The sequence below is a fragment of the Spinacia oleracea genome, chromosome 6 (genome assembly GCF_020520425.1).
Source record: "Spinacia oleracea cultivar Varoflay chromosome 6, BTI_SOV_V1, whole genome shotgun sequence".
NCBI lineage: Eukaryota > Viridiplantae > Streptophyta > Magnoliopsida > Caryophyllales > Amaranthaceae > Spinacia > Spinacia oleracea.
Window position 1 is genome coordinate 139,403,243 of NC_079492.1, and position 14,669 is coordinate 139,417,911.

Below are 14,669 nucleotides of genomic sequence, written 5' to 3' on the forward strand. Positions count from 1 at the left end.
CGACCCGACCCGATAGCAAAATGAACCGGTTTCAACCCGAACCGAACCGATAACCCGACTTGACACCCTAGACATGTCACATGACCAACACCAATTAGGCCCTACTGTAAGTGGACCACGATACGGAGTAGTTAATAGTTTTATACTCGCAAAGTCAGGATTATAGATATTGTTGAATTGAAAGAGTATAAGTGCTTAAGTCCTAATTTATCAATTACATGACAAATTATCCCACAAAAGGAAATGCTCTAAACCATAAAACCTCAAGTTAACAACGTGAAATGGCCGAAGACGGTGAAATTGCAAGTTACAAACATACAATTTAAAATAAAGTCACACAAAATTGTGATAAAAAAGACTGAGACGTGTAAATATGACATATTCTTTTATTTTTAAATAAAACAATATGAATGTATTTTGGAGAGTAATATGTGCATCATGTTATTATGTTTTGCTTTTTCATCTTCGTTACCACGACTTCATCGATTGAAATAACAAAACTATCAAATGGGGCATTCAAATTGTTAACAGAACTTTAATCATTCTGATGCTAAAAATGATTAAAAATTAGCAGTTTTTTGAAACTTTGGTAAAACATATTCCAGTACATAATACTCCATATGAAACATCCCAAACATAGTAGTAAGAAACATCCCATTTCAATGAAGACCTCACACTAGTCACTAGAATATGTTCCATGGAAGAAAATTTAACTTAACCAACAAGTTACTAGATTGTCAAAAGTCTTAGGTCATTAATTTGTACCAAATAATACAAATATTATGTAGTAGCATTAGCATATCATGGCTATAATCCATCCAGATGTCACACATTGAAGATAATAGGATTAATTAATGATGAGAGTGGTTCAACTGCTTTTTCACATTGAAAGATTCAACCGTTTGTATAATAATACAAGAAAGAATTAAGATTAGTAAATACAAATTGTGGTTGCATCTTATTGATTATTGTCCCACCAAGTGTTGGAAGGTGACTGACATGCTTGCTTTCACGTTCTTTTACAATTGGCCTTCACGTAGTCTCTAGAAGCTCCTTATTTCATTACCCTCTTTCAGACCATTATGGCTTTGTTTCTTATTCTTCAACTTATTAAGTCATCTCAAATTGACATTGACCTCTTTCATTACTTCGTCACCAAGGCCTAAAGCAAGGACGTCTTTCCATCTATGCAATTACTAGCTAGACCTGATTATTTGACAGAGTTATCCAATAAATTTAGGGTTAGTACTTAAAAGTACTTTTATTGGACAAAGTTTTTAAAAGATATTACCATCATTAAAAGCGCGCAGTCAATAAGGGTGTGTTATCTTCACTTAAATTTCATTTAAATTTCACAGAGTTATTGGCACTGAATTATCTTATCTTATTACCCTTATTATACTCTGTATTACGTATCCTCATCTTAAATAGTCTTATTGAAAGTTATTTGAAGTTATTGACCTTTATCTTATTTTATTTTATCTTATACTTGGTATTATCTTATTTAAATTTATCTTATATAAAATGTTATCTTATACTCCGTATACAGTAATTTTGAAAATTTAAGTACTCCTGTATAATAGAAAAATACTTTGTATTGAGAATTATTTTTAGTTATATTAAAACTTACTTTCTTCGATTCAAAATAGTTGCAACAATTTGTTTTTTGCACTAGTCTCATAATCTACTTTGTTTATTTTATGATCTATACTTTAGGAAAACCATATTCATATTCATATACTTTAGGATCTTGTTATATTCGTCTTATGTATTCGAAAACGTGAAAAACAATGTTGCCACTACGGAGTAAAAAAGAATGGGAGAAAGTATTTTTTTACTGATTAATGAAGAGTAGTAGAGTACTGCCCAAATGGGCACCCGATTTTCTTTGGTAGTAGAATTTGAAATCTACGCTTTCCTTTCGGTAGTTCTTCTATCTTTCAAAAAAAAAAAGAGTAGTAGAGTACTGTCCCTCTATGATTTTCTTTCGGTTGTTCTTCTTATCTTTCAAAAAGAAAAAAAGAGTAGTAGAGTACTGTCCCTCTATAATTTTCTTTCCGTTGTTCTTCTCATCTTTGAAAAAAAAAGGAGCAGTAGAGTACTGTCCCTCAATTTTTCCGGGTTAAACCGAAAACGCCAGTACTGATTTTTTTTTTTTTTCTTCTTTTGCTTTTACGGAGAAAAATAGGTCCGGGTTAGGTCGGGTCGGGTCAGATCGTCAGTGTGAGTAGAAACGGCTGACATAATTAACGCAATACTCCGTAACACACACAGGTCACAGGTGCCATTTCTACGGAATAAAAGCCGAGCTACGCCCAACAACTACCAAATTACAAATCACACAGAAAGAAAACATTTTCCGGTGAAATTTACAGAGAAAGAGAAAGAGAAAAGCGAACTTTTCTAGGGTTTAACAGCCATGGCGGACCACGAAGAAAAGCCGAAGCCTGAGTCACTCATGGAGAAGATCGCCGATAAAATCCACCACCATGATTCTTCATCGTCCGATTCCGATGACGAAAAACCCGCACCTTCTTCTTTGAAAACCAAGATTTATCGTCTTTTTGGCCGAGATAAGCCTGTTCATAAGGTTCTTGGCGGTGGTAAACGTACGATTTTTCAATTTTTTCCCGTAATTGTTTCTAGAAATGTTGTTTGAATTTCCATAATTTGCTTGTTTCCCGTACATTTGTGTGAACAGATGATTACATTTGTCTTGGTTGATGTTAATTGATGAAGATCGGGAGTGATTTCGTTTGTTGTATCGATCTTTTTGAATGATTTGTGACTAGTTTTGACAGAAGTTGGGGATTTGATCATAATTGATTGATAAATGTTGGCGTTGCTGAAATACAAAGAATGAATCTGACGTAGATCTGGTTTATGTTTAACATTCGAAATTATAAATTATGTGATCGTAACTGTTGAATGTTAGGTTTAGCGAGGAACTTGATGGGATTAGGTATGATAATGTAAGATGTAACTACCTTTCTATGAACTGTTAAAGAGTAATGAAAAATAATGCTTTTTGAAGGAAGAAGAAAAGTTGGTGTTTCTTGATTGTTAAAAAAAGCTTATTTCCTCTCTCAGGTCACAGCTTCTTTGAGCTGGGTGTTGATTGTTGTTATACAACTCTAGTCAAAAACGGTTTATGTGATGGTGTGAAAGTTTTAAAGTGCTTGATCGCTTTATTGCATTGCGTAGCTAAGGATGATGAAGAAAGTTTCATTTTAGGGAATTAAACTAAGCTAAAGTTTGGAAGTTATTTGAATATGAATCTTCTTAAATCATAATTTGATTCTCCCTTCCCCTTTTCGGCTGGCTTGCAATAAAGTGGAGGATGTGTTGAAGAATTGGTTATAAATACAAGTCTCATGTTAATAACATTTTTCACCTTGCTTACATTTGTGATTCTAATTCCTTATGGATACAGCTGCTGATGTTTTCCTATGGAGGGACAAGAAAATCTCGGCGATAGTTCTTGGAACTGTCACTGCCGTATGGGCTCTGTTTGAAGTATTTGAGTACCATTTGCTCACCCTAGTATGCCATCTCTTAATGCTGACTGTTACCGTGCTATTTTTGTGGTCAAATGCTTCAACTTTCATGAGCAAGTAAGCTGTGGATATTGTCATTGCTATGTCCTGTAGCTGAAGTTATCGCTCCTACTTTTTTTTAACGCATTTGGTCTCTTTACAGGGCTCCCCCTAAAATTCCTGATGCAATGATCCCAGAGGGCCCTATCCTAGAATTTGCATCTGCCTTGAGATATGAGATCAATCGTGGCCTTGCATCTCTTCGAGAGATTGCTTCAGGAAGAGACCTGAAAAAGTTTCTCATTGTATGTTACCGTGTGACCCTAACTGCTTATACAAAACTGTTGCAGCTCTGAAACTTACTTTACTTTCATTTCTCTTGATTAGGTGATTGCTGGCTTGTGGATTTTCTCAATCTTGGGCAGTTGCTGCAACTTCTTGACTCTGTTTTACATATGTAATGTCCACTTATTCTCAATCCCCCTTAATACTTCCTCATTTTTGTTTACAAAATAAACAGTTGGGCTTATTTTCATTTGTTTGGTTTTCGTAAATAGGCTTTGTTCTTCTTCACACGTTGCCTGTGGTGTACGAGAAATACGAGGATCAAGTAGACGCTTTTGGTGAGAAGGCCATGATTGAGTTAAAGAAGCAATATGCAGTCTTTGATGAAAAAGTATTGAGCAAAATACCAAGGGGTCCATTGAAAGACAAGAAGACAGCTTGATACATGGTTTTTGTGGCAGTATATGTGGTAGGTGTGTAATTCAGTGAATTATATTACTTGGATAGAATTACTTGCTGGATCTTGTAAGAACTTGGGATTTACAGTGAGAACGAATATGGATATTTCATACGTACTAAACATGGGAAGATGGCAGCTTTATTTGTAATCTGCACATTCTGAGATTATAAAATGATTTTATTCTTCAAGAATGGTTGTTTGATCACTGATCATTGTGTTACTCTAGATTTTAGATTGTTTTACTGCTGGTGTAGTATCAATCAGGTAGATCAATTCTTGTTTGAAAATGAATGTCCTGATTTAACAATTTTCTCGATGCATATAATGCGTTGCTTCTCCAAAATGTAATCTATTGGCTGTTCATATTTTTTCTTATCTTGAAGTGTGGTTAAAAACCGAAAGGGTGTTGTGCTTGCTGAGCTATTTATGCTCAAAAGATGGCAGTAGAATGATTATTTTCAGATCCTGATGTATAGATGGCAGTCGGCAGCTTGATGTGTTCTTAGAGTTTCTTGGCTCATTCTGCATTAAGAACTATCTATACATGGGAATTGTTCATTTAAATTGGTGTAAATAATACTTTCATGAATTCTTGATGTTGATTGTGTTGGTATCAATTGATGATCTTTTCTTATCATGATGTGCCTTTTCGTGATAGTCATTGTTTACTTGGAAGAATGATGTGTTATGCACTTATTTGTTGAGGAGAAACTGATCCAATTCGGCTTTAGCGACTTGTTCATGCCATTCATCTGTGGAAGTGCAATTACCATAATATGGTCATCCGGTCGTTTTTCTGACTATTTTGTGATTTTTGTATCCATAGTCCTGAGTTGGAACACAAACCATTTTCAAGACTTGAAAATTTATGAAACTGTTATAAAAGTAGGGAGAAAGGGAGAGAGATGAAGAGAGAAACAAGCGGTTATGTTCTTATTTCCATCTAGATAATATGTACATATATAGGATAATGATGTCAGGGGTATAATGGACATCCACAATACAATATATTTATAACACTCCCTCTTGGATGTCCATTATCTAAAACAATACAATGGCCCTGTAATGTACATGAGATGATGTCTCATTAAAAACCTTACTAGAAAAACTTTGTGGGATAAAAACTTAGTGAAGGAAAAAAGAGTACAACACTCATCATAATACGCTTGGGATGTTGCCTCATTAAAAACCTTACCATGAAAACCCAATGGGACAAAACCATGGTTAAGGGAAAAAGAGTGCAACGCGTATTTTCTCCCCCTGATTAATACATCACTTGAGATCTCCAAGTGCAATGAATATAATATTGTTGATAACTTTTCAAATGTATCAACATGTAGCTCCTTGAAATTTGATTCTCCACCATTTGACTTGAATTTTCAAATCTTCACTTGTATGCACTAGGTGAGTATTTATATCACCAAACTTTTGAAAATAATACCTGAAATAATATACTTTCTTCTATATAATGTTACAAAATATATCCTTTCACATTGGACATATATATAACCTTCTTCTGGAGGTTAGAAATAGTAGTAATCATCAATGTTGATTAAAATTTCTCTAGTCATACTTTCATGACAATAAATGATAAATAATAATATCATTGTCCAACTTAGGGTATAATGTAATTTATGGTTCTTCTGGACCATAAAATAAAACTCAATGTAAGGACATTACATACTTTTATCTTAAAATTTTGAATCAACTCATATTTCTATAAGAATTCTTCCGTGAATAAACTAATATGTATATTTCATAACTCTCAAGTACTCAAACTACTGGTTGGGAACTTGACATGACATTTCAAAAATACTCTTTTAGAATTTTTATAATATCTCATCAATGTTGTGACATTCATATGCAAAACTTAAAGGGGTAGATGCTAAGAACATCATAACGCTATTAAATCGATGTTGCATATAAACTTTTGTCACAAATATTAGCCCAATGGAGTAAGAATCTCCTCTTATAAATTTGAATAAAGTTGCAAATTTGTCTTACCATTCTTTGGATGCATATTCATATACGACATCATAATAGTTTTGAAACATATATAACTGGATAAATGAACATCATATCATGATAAAACATAAAAAACAAACTAAATGTATGATGAATGATGCATTTACCTATTAACTACACATGTATATGAATGTAAGACTCAAATGCAAAACACTGTACAGTGTGGATATTTCAAATCCATAGCTTGTTGGACTTCAGGTCCATGAGCTCATTTGATCATTATAATGATGTCTACATCGAAATAGACATAGATTTACAATCCCCTATTCAATCCATTATTTCTCGCATATGCATTATATTTCGGTTCCATCATCTACCGGTATCATCAAAATTCTTCAACATATACTTTGCATGCTTTTAATCAATGATATCTGAATACTTATTCAATAGGTACCATTCATTTTTTCTCACAGGCCATCTATTATTGTTCAGATATCTATACCACTTCAAGGGTATTTCATGCACTATATAATTAATAGTGTTTTCTTTATTTTCAAAAATATCATTAACTGCATTATCTTGCCATCCTTTTCATATAAATAAATCTATATCTCATCATTGTGTTGGAACCGTATATATAATTTACACTTCAGTTGCAGAGATTTAAATAAATATTGGCAAGATCATTTAGTAACATCGAGCACTATGACCATTATACCCATTTATGCATATGAACATGTAATAATTTAACATAATCAAGTCATAGATATTTATGTCCAAACATACTTCGAGGACATACAGTTGGCATTTACACTTACTCATATGGGGATCAATATATTATCTTAATTTCAATTTTGCCAACTTATTCTAACTCGTCTACCCCTAAGTTGGGAAAATATTTTCAATATATTATGGGGCATAAAATTCTTCACCAACTAATAATACACTTTTCAGCGTGTATTTTAATAAATGTTTCATATTTTCATTCTCTTCTGGAGATCAACATTAATCACGGGGAGTAGATGCACTGTGCAGTTGTATTTCTTCATATTTTTTCATTTCTTGCCGACGTATGATCGCCCCAATCAAGAGACTTACAATACTTAAATCAATCACAAAATACTTGTAAACTTCTTGGTGAACTTCAAGTCACCAACTAACATTATGGCGAACTTCAGGTCACCTAGTATCATGGTGAATTTCAATTCACTTATCATATCATTATACAAGTTTTCAAAGTAATTAATATCTCTTGTATTTATTTTCTCAATCGATTCATAATTACTATTCGATTGAAATACAACTCAAACTCATCATTATGTCTTGCCTTTGAATATATACAACATATGAGGGAATGTCAACACTTAATTAAACTTTTATTTGACAAGAATATTCAAATTCTCATGACGGGTGTTCTTAAACCCGGATGGCCTGAATTATCACATCGTACGTACATAATATCATATAAAATATTTCATTCGATAACTGCTGGTTATCTTCCCAAAGTGATCACTGGAATTATAAAATACTATAATTTGAACATATTGTGATGTGATATAACGACACAAAATGGTATCTCATTTGTGATAGCAAGACAATTTAACAAAACTTATGGAAAGATAGCTTACACTCTTCTGGAGTATTCATTGTAATTGTGGTACATATTAATTTCAATAAATATATTCATCTTTCTTCATCTTCAGGATGGTATAATAATATCATAAACTTGTACTCGTATTCATAAAAAGAATTAATGAAATATGAACAACACGTGTACCACTGTTACCATCATTGTATATTTTTGATCTATATACCACTATTTTGTAAACTTAAAAGTTATCTCCCCCTTTTCTTTGCATATATTTTACTAGTCTTATATGCACGCAATGCGTGCGAAATTATATAAAAAAGCTTAAAAATTTATTATTACAACTAATCACAACAAATATTGGGCAAGAAAATATTCGCAAAGTTCATATTTAAAAACGTTAATACTATAAGTCAATTTCGCGATGTAAGTTCATATTTAACTAAACACAACAATTGCATCAATCAAAAAATCTATGTACGTAAGAAATGTAAATAATAATACAAAGTAATAAACATTTTACATTAGTCATTGAAACTGAATTTTGGCAGATTGATCCTCGAAGAAAACGTGTATGCATCCCGAATTATCCAATCGAAAGTTGATCTCCTTGACGGAGTCTCCCCTGGAGGTTGTAGGCAGAAGCTAGCCTGCAGCATTGGCTTCATGTACCTGATCAAATCAATTAAGTATCATTCATCACTAATGACCATATCTAAATTGCCACAAATATTTATTTTCAGAGACTGATTATGGCCATTTTGAAAGAATCAGATATCCTTTTTTTTCCTGTTTCTCTGCTAGCACCAAATGCATCTAATATACCCGAAAAAACAGAAAAAAATATAGATAGTGTGCACTTAGCTACCTAGTAAATGAATGAGGAATTCAAGTATATATTCTATGTTGTGCTCAAATTTTCAACAAACCCTTTGTGCTCTTCATGTATCGGACTTCTTAAACACAAATTCAATGGCTGCAATGTAAGTAATTTTGTATGCAAAGGATTGTAGCAAGATACAGAGTAGAAAAGCTCGAGTTTTGTAGCACAGTCAAGTCACAACTACTCAAACCCAAGCTCATACCAAGCATATAATCTTTCGAGTTCAAAACTTTCCAAGTTTTCTCAGTTAGCTTGTTGCAGGAATCAACACATTTTTTCTCCTTGTTTTTTGGTGTATTGTTGATCACCCTATCTAGATTGCTAGTTTGGAAAGTTCACACAAAATGTATTCTTTCGTGCATCTAACAAAGATTATTAAATAGATTATTTTCTTGTTCCATTCTTAGGTTAATACTATCACAAAAACATGAACCTCGTACCTAAACTTGGAAACTATTATTGTTAAGTAACACAATTAACATTATAAAAATGAAAACACATAAATAAATAGGTTCTGAAAACACATGGCTATTCATAAACACATTCCCACTATACATTTGATCATACTGAACCTCCCTAAACCAGTTGTATGTTCATGTTCAATGGTAGCATTCAACTTCTTTTCGCTAGTTTTACCCCAAAAATCCTAAATTCTCCCCAAATTTGTTACGCATCTCTGCGGAAAGATTAATTTCATGATTTCAGTAATTGTTTGATTAATTATGTGAATTGTGTAACGACAATTAGGGTTAATTAGGGGAATGAATTCGCAATTCAGGGTTAAGTTTTAGGGGTTTTGATTAAATTGAAAAATTAACTATAAATAAGGACCAATCAAATTCAAATTCCTTGATTGTGGCCTCTTTTTCCTGGTGTGACTTTAGTCTTTCAGCTGCATATGTCGCTTTCTAGATACTCGGTCTAAGCCTCTAATTTGAATTTTAATGAGCAGGAAGTCTCTTGCATTGGCTAGAAGATAATAAGGCTGTTTGGTCTAAAGTAATAGCATTTCTTGCTGTTAGCCATGGGTAGGATACAGTGATACACCTTATCAGTGTTAAGATTTAGGAAGAGTGCGAACAGTAGCAATAGCTTTAATATGAGTTGGACCTAAATTAATTATGATATATGTCTAAGTATGGATATTGTATGATGAATTTAGAACTTATAAATTGACAGCCTCACAATAATTCCTTATTGATCATTTGATGCAGACAATATTAAATTTGTTGATGACCTATGGTTATTGTGGATATTGATTTCAGTGGCACACACTTGGTACTTATATTGAGAGAAGGTCAAACGTTAAACACACTATTGAGAGAAGCTACAAATTATATTTGACTCTCACTATTCTTCACAATTCTTTCAGAAAGTATAAGAATAACATTATTCTTTACAATAATCGCTATTCCATTTATCCAAAATTCTCTACAATAATGTCAAATTCTTAACAAAGGTTTGCACAATTCTAGATTATAACCCATCGCACAATTATGAACCCTATAAAAACTCCAAAAAGATAAAGAAAAAATAAAGGAAAAATAAGAGAGAAAGATCGTTATATACCTTGAAGACAGTCACAATTCTCAGCCTCCTTACGAAGTCAATAAGCTCGGCACCTTCAGTATATTAATCTTCTGCCCAGTTATTACCTGCCCGAAGACACTTTTATCAGGTCGGAAAATCTGACTGTAAGGTCCAGACCGGACACTATCCATGGTTCCCGTTCACTCCCCTCTATAATTCAGAAATGTAAACGAAAGAGTTATTTGCAATGAAGACTATAAGACGCATTTGATTAAAAAAAAAAAAAAATATAGGTCGTTGACTATGAAAATGAAAACAGAGGCAGTGTATCTCCTTGAGAATTTGCATTCTCCTGGGCACATTGAAAATAAAGTTGCACATGCTAAATAAAGCTCAAGCAGAAAGATAGATGCGTTTTAGAAATTATGACAAACTGTTTTAAAGCAGAGAAGAAATTAGGCTTTAATAATTGAAATGGAATGAAAGAATTAGAACTCACCTAATTATTTAATTTAAAATCAATATGGGGGATGTGTTTAATCTTGTACCAGTCCTCCCCATTTGGTTCTTTGTATTTTTGTTCTAGGTATTGATGAAGCCCTCGACATACACTGATCTCAAGTGTCTGAAGTGATGTGAGGTTCCACATTGATTCAAGAAGCGATGTCAGGGAACCACAATCTGTGAATACAATCGCATCAAATTCATCTGTAACAGGCTATCAGCTCTATTCTGAACTCTGTATATGTATATGAACTGCTGCTACAGACTTTAGTGTTAAGGGATAGAGAATATAGTGTACCTCTATTGTTTGGAAGCAACGGGTAGCGCTGTATCAGCAGTCAGCAGATCACCAATATGATTGGTCTAGCTTCTGTTGATTAAGACCCAGAATTTCAATCACCAATATGAGAAATTGATCAAGGAAAATATAGAAACAAAAACCCCATAAAAAACAATCAAAACCCACAACAATTTAGATCAAAATTGAAGTAAAAAACTGAAAAAGGGCATACTTTTTGCGGGCTTTGCCGACTTGAAAACTGAAAAGCCATCCAAAAATTCAAGAAGCAATAGAAAACCAGCACTAAAACAACATAGCCATATTGTTTTGCAAGACCAGCAATGAACTTTTAGCAAAAATCAGCACCCAATTCTAAATTTTGACGATAAACAAAAACCCAATTTCCCACAAATTCAACAAAACCCAAAACCCATTTCAGAATCACGTCAAGAATCAGAATTTAGCAAATTCAAAATCAAAAGGGAGGGAAGAAAAACCCTAATTCAACAAATTCGAAATCAAAGGGGAGGGCAAAAAAATCCTACTTCAACAATTTCGAAATCAAAAGGGATCGAGGGCAAAAAACCCTAATTCAACAAATTCGAAATCAAAAGGGAGTGCAAAAAAACCCCTAATTCAACAAATTTGAAATCAGAAGGGAGGGTCAAAAAACCCTAATTCAACAAATACGAAATCAAAAGGGAGGGCAAGAAAAACCCTAATTCAAAACCCAATAAATTGTACTGCAATAGTGAAGAATTAGAAGAATTACGCCTAAACAAATTGGATAATACATATTACAACAAATACTATCATTACATGAAAATAATAAAGGAAATGAGGGAAGGTTTTACCTTCAGATCTGAACTTCTGATGGAAATAGAAAAGCGAATACGGTGGTTGCGCTAAGGAAGCGGCGGAGAATACGGTGGCCGGCGACTTCGTTGTCATCCTCGTCGATCTCCTCTGCGACTTCGTTGTCATCCTCGTCGATCTCCTCTGCGACTTCGTTCTCGGCCTCGTCGTCGTCGCAAGATGCGCCTAGCTCCACCGCTTTGCTAGTGGCGGTGTTTCATCTCCGGAGAACAAAAGTTCAAAATGTGAGAGATCTGAGGAGCAGAAATTTCAAAAAATTAAAATGCGAGAGGAGAGAGAAAGGGAGAGATGAAGAAAGGCAATGGAGTCAAAGAGGGAGAGAGAGCTCGTCGAAGGAGGGCTGGGGTTTAATTCAAAGGTGGGGGTATTTCTGTAAATTTTCTAGGGGACACGAAAAGTTATTTTACTATTATGCCCTCAGCTGTTCCTTTATATAATAGAGATTCTTAGCTATTGTGGGAGCAATTAAACATAGTTGTATTTCAAACTATAATACCTTTGATTATAATTATCTTCAAGTAAGAGCAAGACCAATGGTCTTTTCCTCCATAGCGGTAACATACATTGGTCCCATTCTCATTGAGAGAACCACCTCAGCCTCGACCTCGACCATATCCGTATCCTTGCCCACGTCTTCGACCACTATCATGGTATAATGGGTATAACAGAAACAAACTTCGTAATAACAATATATCATTACTTCGCTAAAGACTATTTTAGTAACCAAATACTCTGATATATCTTGGTACGGTAAATATGCAACATGAACAGTTGATACAATACCAATTCACAACCGTATGTATAATGCGGAGTAAGATAGAAACTAAAGTCAGAAGTTGTCTTTCTCAAAGTCACCCCCTAGTGAAGTCCAATTTGAAGATACATGCCCAATAAAATTCTTGTTTATACGGAAATGTTTACTGGTCTTACCAAATGATTTATCTTTAATCTGTTTTTGGTTCAAGTCGAATATAATCTGCAACATCAAATGAAAATTTTGTTCACAGGGAAAACCAAAAACGTCTAAATTGGCAGTATAAACTATAAAGTAGTGTATATCCAACAAATTCCCAATCACTAAAACTAAAAATAAAACAACTGTTAACGAGAGATCTTGTTTCATTGAATGATCCTGATCCTGATCCTGCTAAGAGTACTAACACAAATTTGAAAATTTGTATTGAAAAGATCTAAACTCGGGACGCTTCCTCGAAGTAATCCTCTCGTGCATTGTTAGCCAACATAAGGCATACCAACCAGATGAGGGCTGAGTTGAGAGACATAAATGCGCCACCTCCTATGAGCCCCGTTTTAGCATTGGGGCAAGCGTAGTCTGGGATGTGATGTACTGTGTTACTCAAGTGAAGATGCTGAGTGATTATTGGCCATAATAGCAGTGTAGCTGCTAAAGCTGCTGTTACCCTGTTTCAACCCCAAAAACATCAACATAAATTACCAGAATGCACACGTACAACTTGAAAAGTAATATACAAAGTAGATGAGGGTTGATGAAAATTTACATACCAAGCAATGGTGAAGAAGACGGTCATGGTAGTGCTACCGAAAATTGCATTTTTGGGAACAGCCTTCTTTTCATAGGGAAAAAATACAGACTTGTGGCCAAGAACAACAGATATTAGCAGAGTAGCTAAAGATATGTATCCCAGAGGTAAGGTTGGATCAGAGGGATACTTGCAGATTACCACACCCTTTCCTGCTATAGGTGTTCCTGCTATAGGTGTTCCTGCTATAGGTGTTCCTGCTGCAGGCTGCAAAACATGACAAACAGACTTATTAGATGCGTCTACATTACTACTTCCGATACCCCATTGTGCATTAAGAATCTGTGCAATTAGACCATACTAATTTCTTTCAAACCAATTTTATGTATTCCTATCCGAACCAAATAACACCAAAAAACATTAAATTCAAAGCACATCAACCAAAACCATGTACAATTCGAGCAACAACGAAATAGCTTTAATCCAACAAAGCACAATAAAATAGCCTTCAAATCATCTCAAATACCGACAACTCGAAAATTATGTGCTAAACAAACACACTTGATGAATGATTCAAAACAAAACATGAAAATATACATAAAGAAAGTGATCAAAATACCTTGTAATTTTCCGCAACAACACCAAATATGAAGGAGATTACGCCAAATAAGCTAATTAAAAGAGCCATATGTTTCATGCTTAACCTCATCTTTAATTTTGAAACCAAAATTTGCCTCTCAATTCAGCCTGTACAGCGCACTCTAGCCCTAGCGATTAAATTGAGTTTAGAAGAAAAAACGGATTATGATAAATAAATAATATTATAACTTAATGATAATACTTATCTGATTCTAGAGTTGGAATTGGATTAGGAATCTGAATCTGAATCTGAATCTAGGTAATTATTAGTACTAGTCAGAGATATATTTTCAACTAACTTTTTGAGTCATGGCTAACTGAAAACTCCAGTAAGTTTTTTTGGATAGCTTTGAGATAGAATTTGAGTTTTTACACGTAAAAATCTCTTGTAAATAACATGTACTTATTAAAAAAAAATATATATAAATCTAACTTTACGAATACTCATTTTAGGTGATTTGTGTTTCTATTCAACGCCCGCTCTTACTTAAAAGCTAAATTTCCCTCTTACTACCCACCTCGTGAACCTTCACCCCTGTCCCACTGAGCCAGTGAGCCGCCACCGCCACCACCGCCACCACCACCACCTAGAATAACATTAATGATAATAATAATTTCAAT

At 34.0% G+C, this 14,669-nt stretch overlaps 2 protein-coding genes and 1 long non-coding RNA gene across 3 annotated transcripts; 1 reads left to right on the top strand and 2 right to left on the bottom strand.

Annotated features, from left to right (window-relative positions):
* The first annotated feature begins 2,276 nt into the window (after positions 1-2,276).
* On the top strand, positions 2,277-4,472 carry LOC110778173 (reticulon-like protein B1). Its single transcript, XM_021982744.2, has 5 exons — positions 2,277-2,609; positions 3,434-3,614; positions 3,700-3,841; positions 3,924-3,993; positions 4,094-4,472. Exons 1-5 carry the CDS (start codon positions 2,420-2,422, stop codon positions 4,261-4,263), a joined length of 753 nt encoding a protein of 250 aa, XP_021838436.1. The 5' UTR covers positions 2,277-2,419; the 3' UTR covers positions 4,264-4,472.
* A 3,735-nt stretch (positions 4,473-8,207) lies between these two features.
* On the bottom strand, positions 8,208-12,289 carry LOC110777987 (uncharacterized). The gene is made up of 5 exons (XR_002530639.2): positions 11,886-12,289; positions 11,050-11,121; positions 10,747-10,928; positions 10,287-10,457; positions 8,208-8,506 (listed from the first exon to the last, which is right to left on the bottom strand). It is a non-coding gene; the product is annotated as an uncharacterized lncRNA (long non-coding RNA).
* A 627-nt stretch (positions 12,290-12,916) lies between these two features.
* Positions 12,917-14,548, bottom strand: LOC110777705 (uncharacterized). Its single transcript, XM_021982299.2, has 3 exons — positions 14,029-14,548; positions 13,432-13,676; positions 12,917-13,329 (listed from the first exon to the last, which is right to left on the bottom strand). The coding sequence occupies exons 1-3, from the start codon at positions 14,116-14,118 to the stop codon at positions 13,098-13,100; spliced, it is 567 nt and encodes a 188-aa protein (XP_021837991.1). The 5' UTR covers positions 14,119-14,548; the 3' UTR covers positions 12,917-13,097.
* Between the last annotated feature and the right edge of the window lie 121 nt (positions 14,549-14,669).

Excerpts from the sequence above, each read along its gene's own strand:
- LOC110777705 (XM_021982299.2), bottom strand. The coding sequence starts at position 14,118 with ATGAGGTTAAGCATGAAACATATGGCTCTTTTAATTAGCTTATTTGGC. Across the intron at positions 13,677-14,028 it reads TTGTTGCGGAAAATTACAAG|CCTGCAGCAGGAACACCTAT; the intron begins GTATTTTGATCA and ends CATGTTTTGCAG. Across the intron at positions 13,330-13,431 it reads GTCTTCTTCACCATTGCTTG|GGTAACAGCAGCTTTAGCAG; the intron begins GTATGTAAATTT and ends GGGTTGAAACAG.
- LOC110778173 (XM_021982744.2), top strand. The coding sequence starts at position 2,420 with ATGGCGGACCACGAAGAAAAGCCGAAGCCTGAGTCACTCATGGAGAAG. Across the intron at positions 2,610-3,433 it reads GGTTCTTGGCGGTGGTAAAC|CTGCTGATGTTTTCCTATGG; the intron begins GTACGATTTTTC and ends TTATGGATACAG. Across the intron at positions 3,842-3,923 it reads ACCTGAAAAAGTTTCTCATT|GTGATTGCTGGCTTGTGGAT; the intron begins GTATGTTACCGT and ends TCTCTTGATTAG.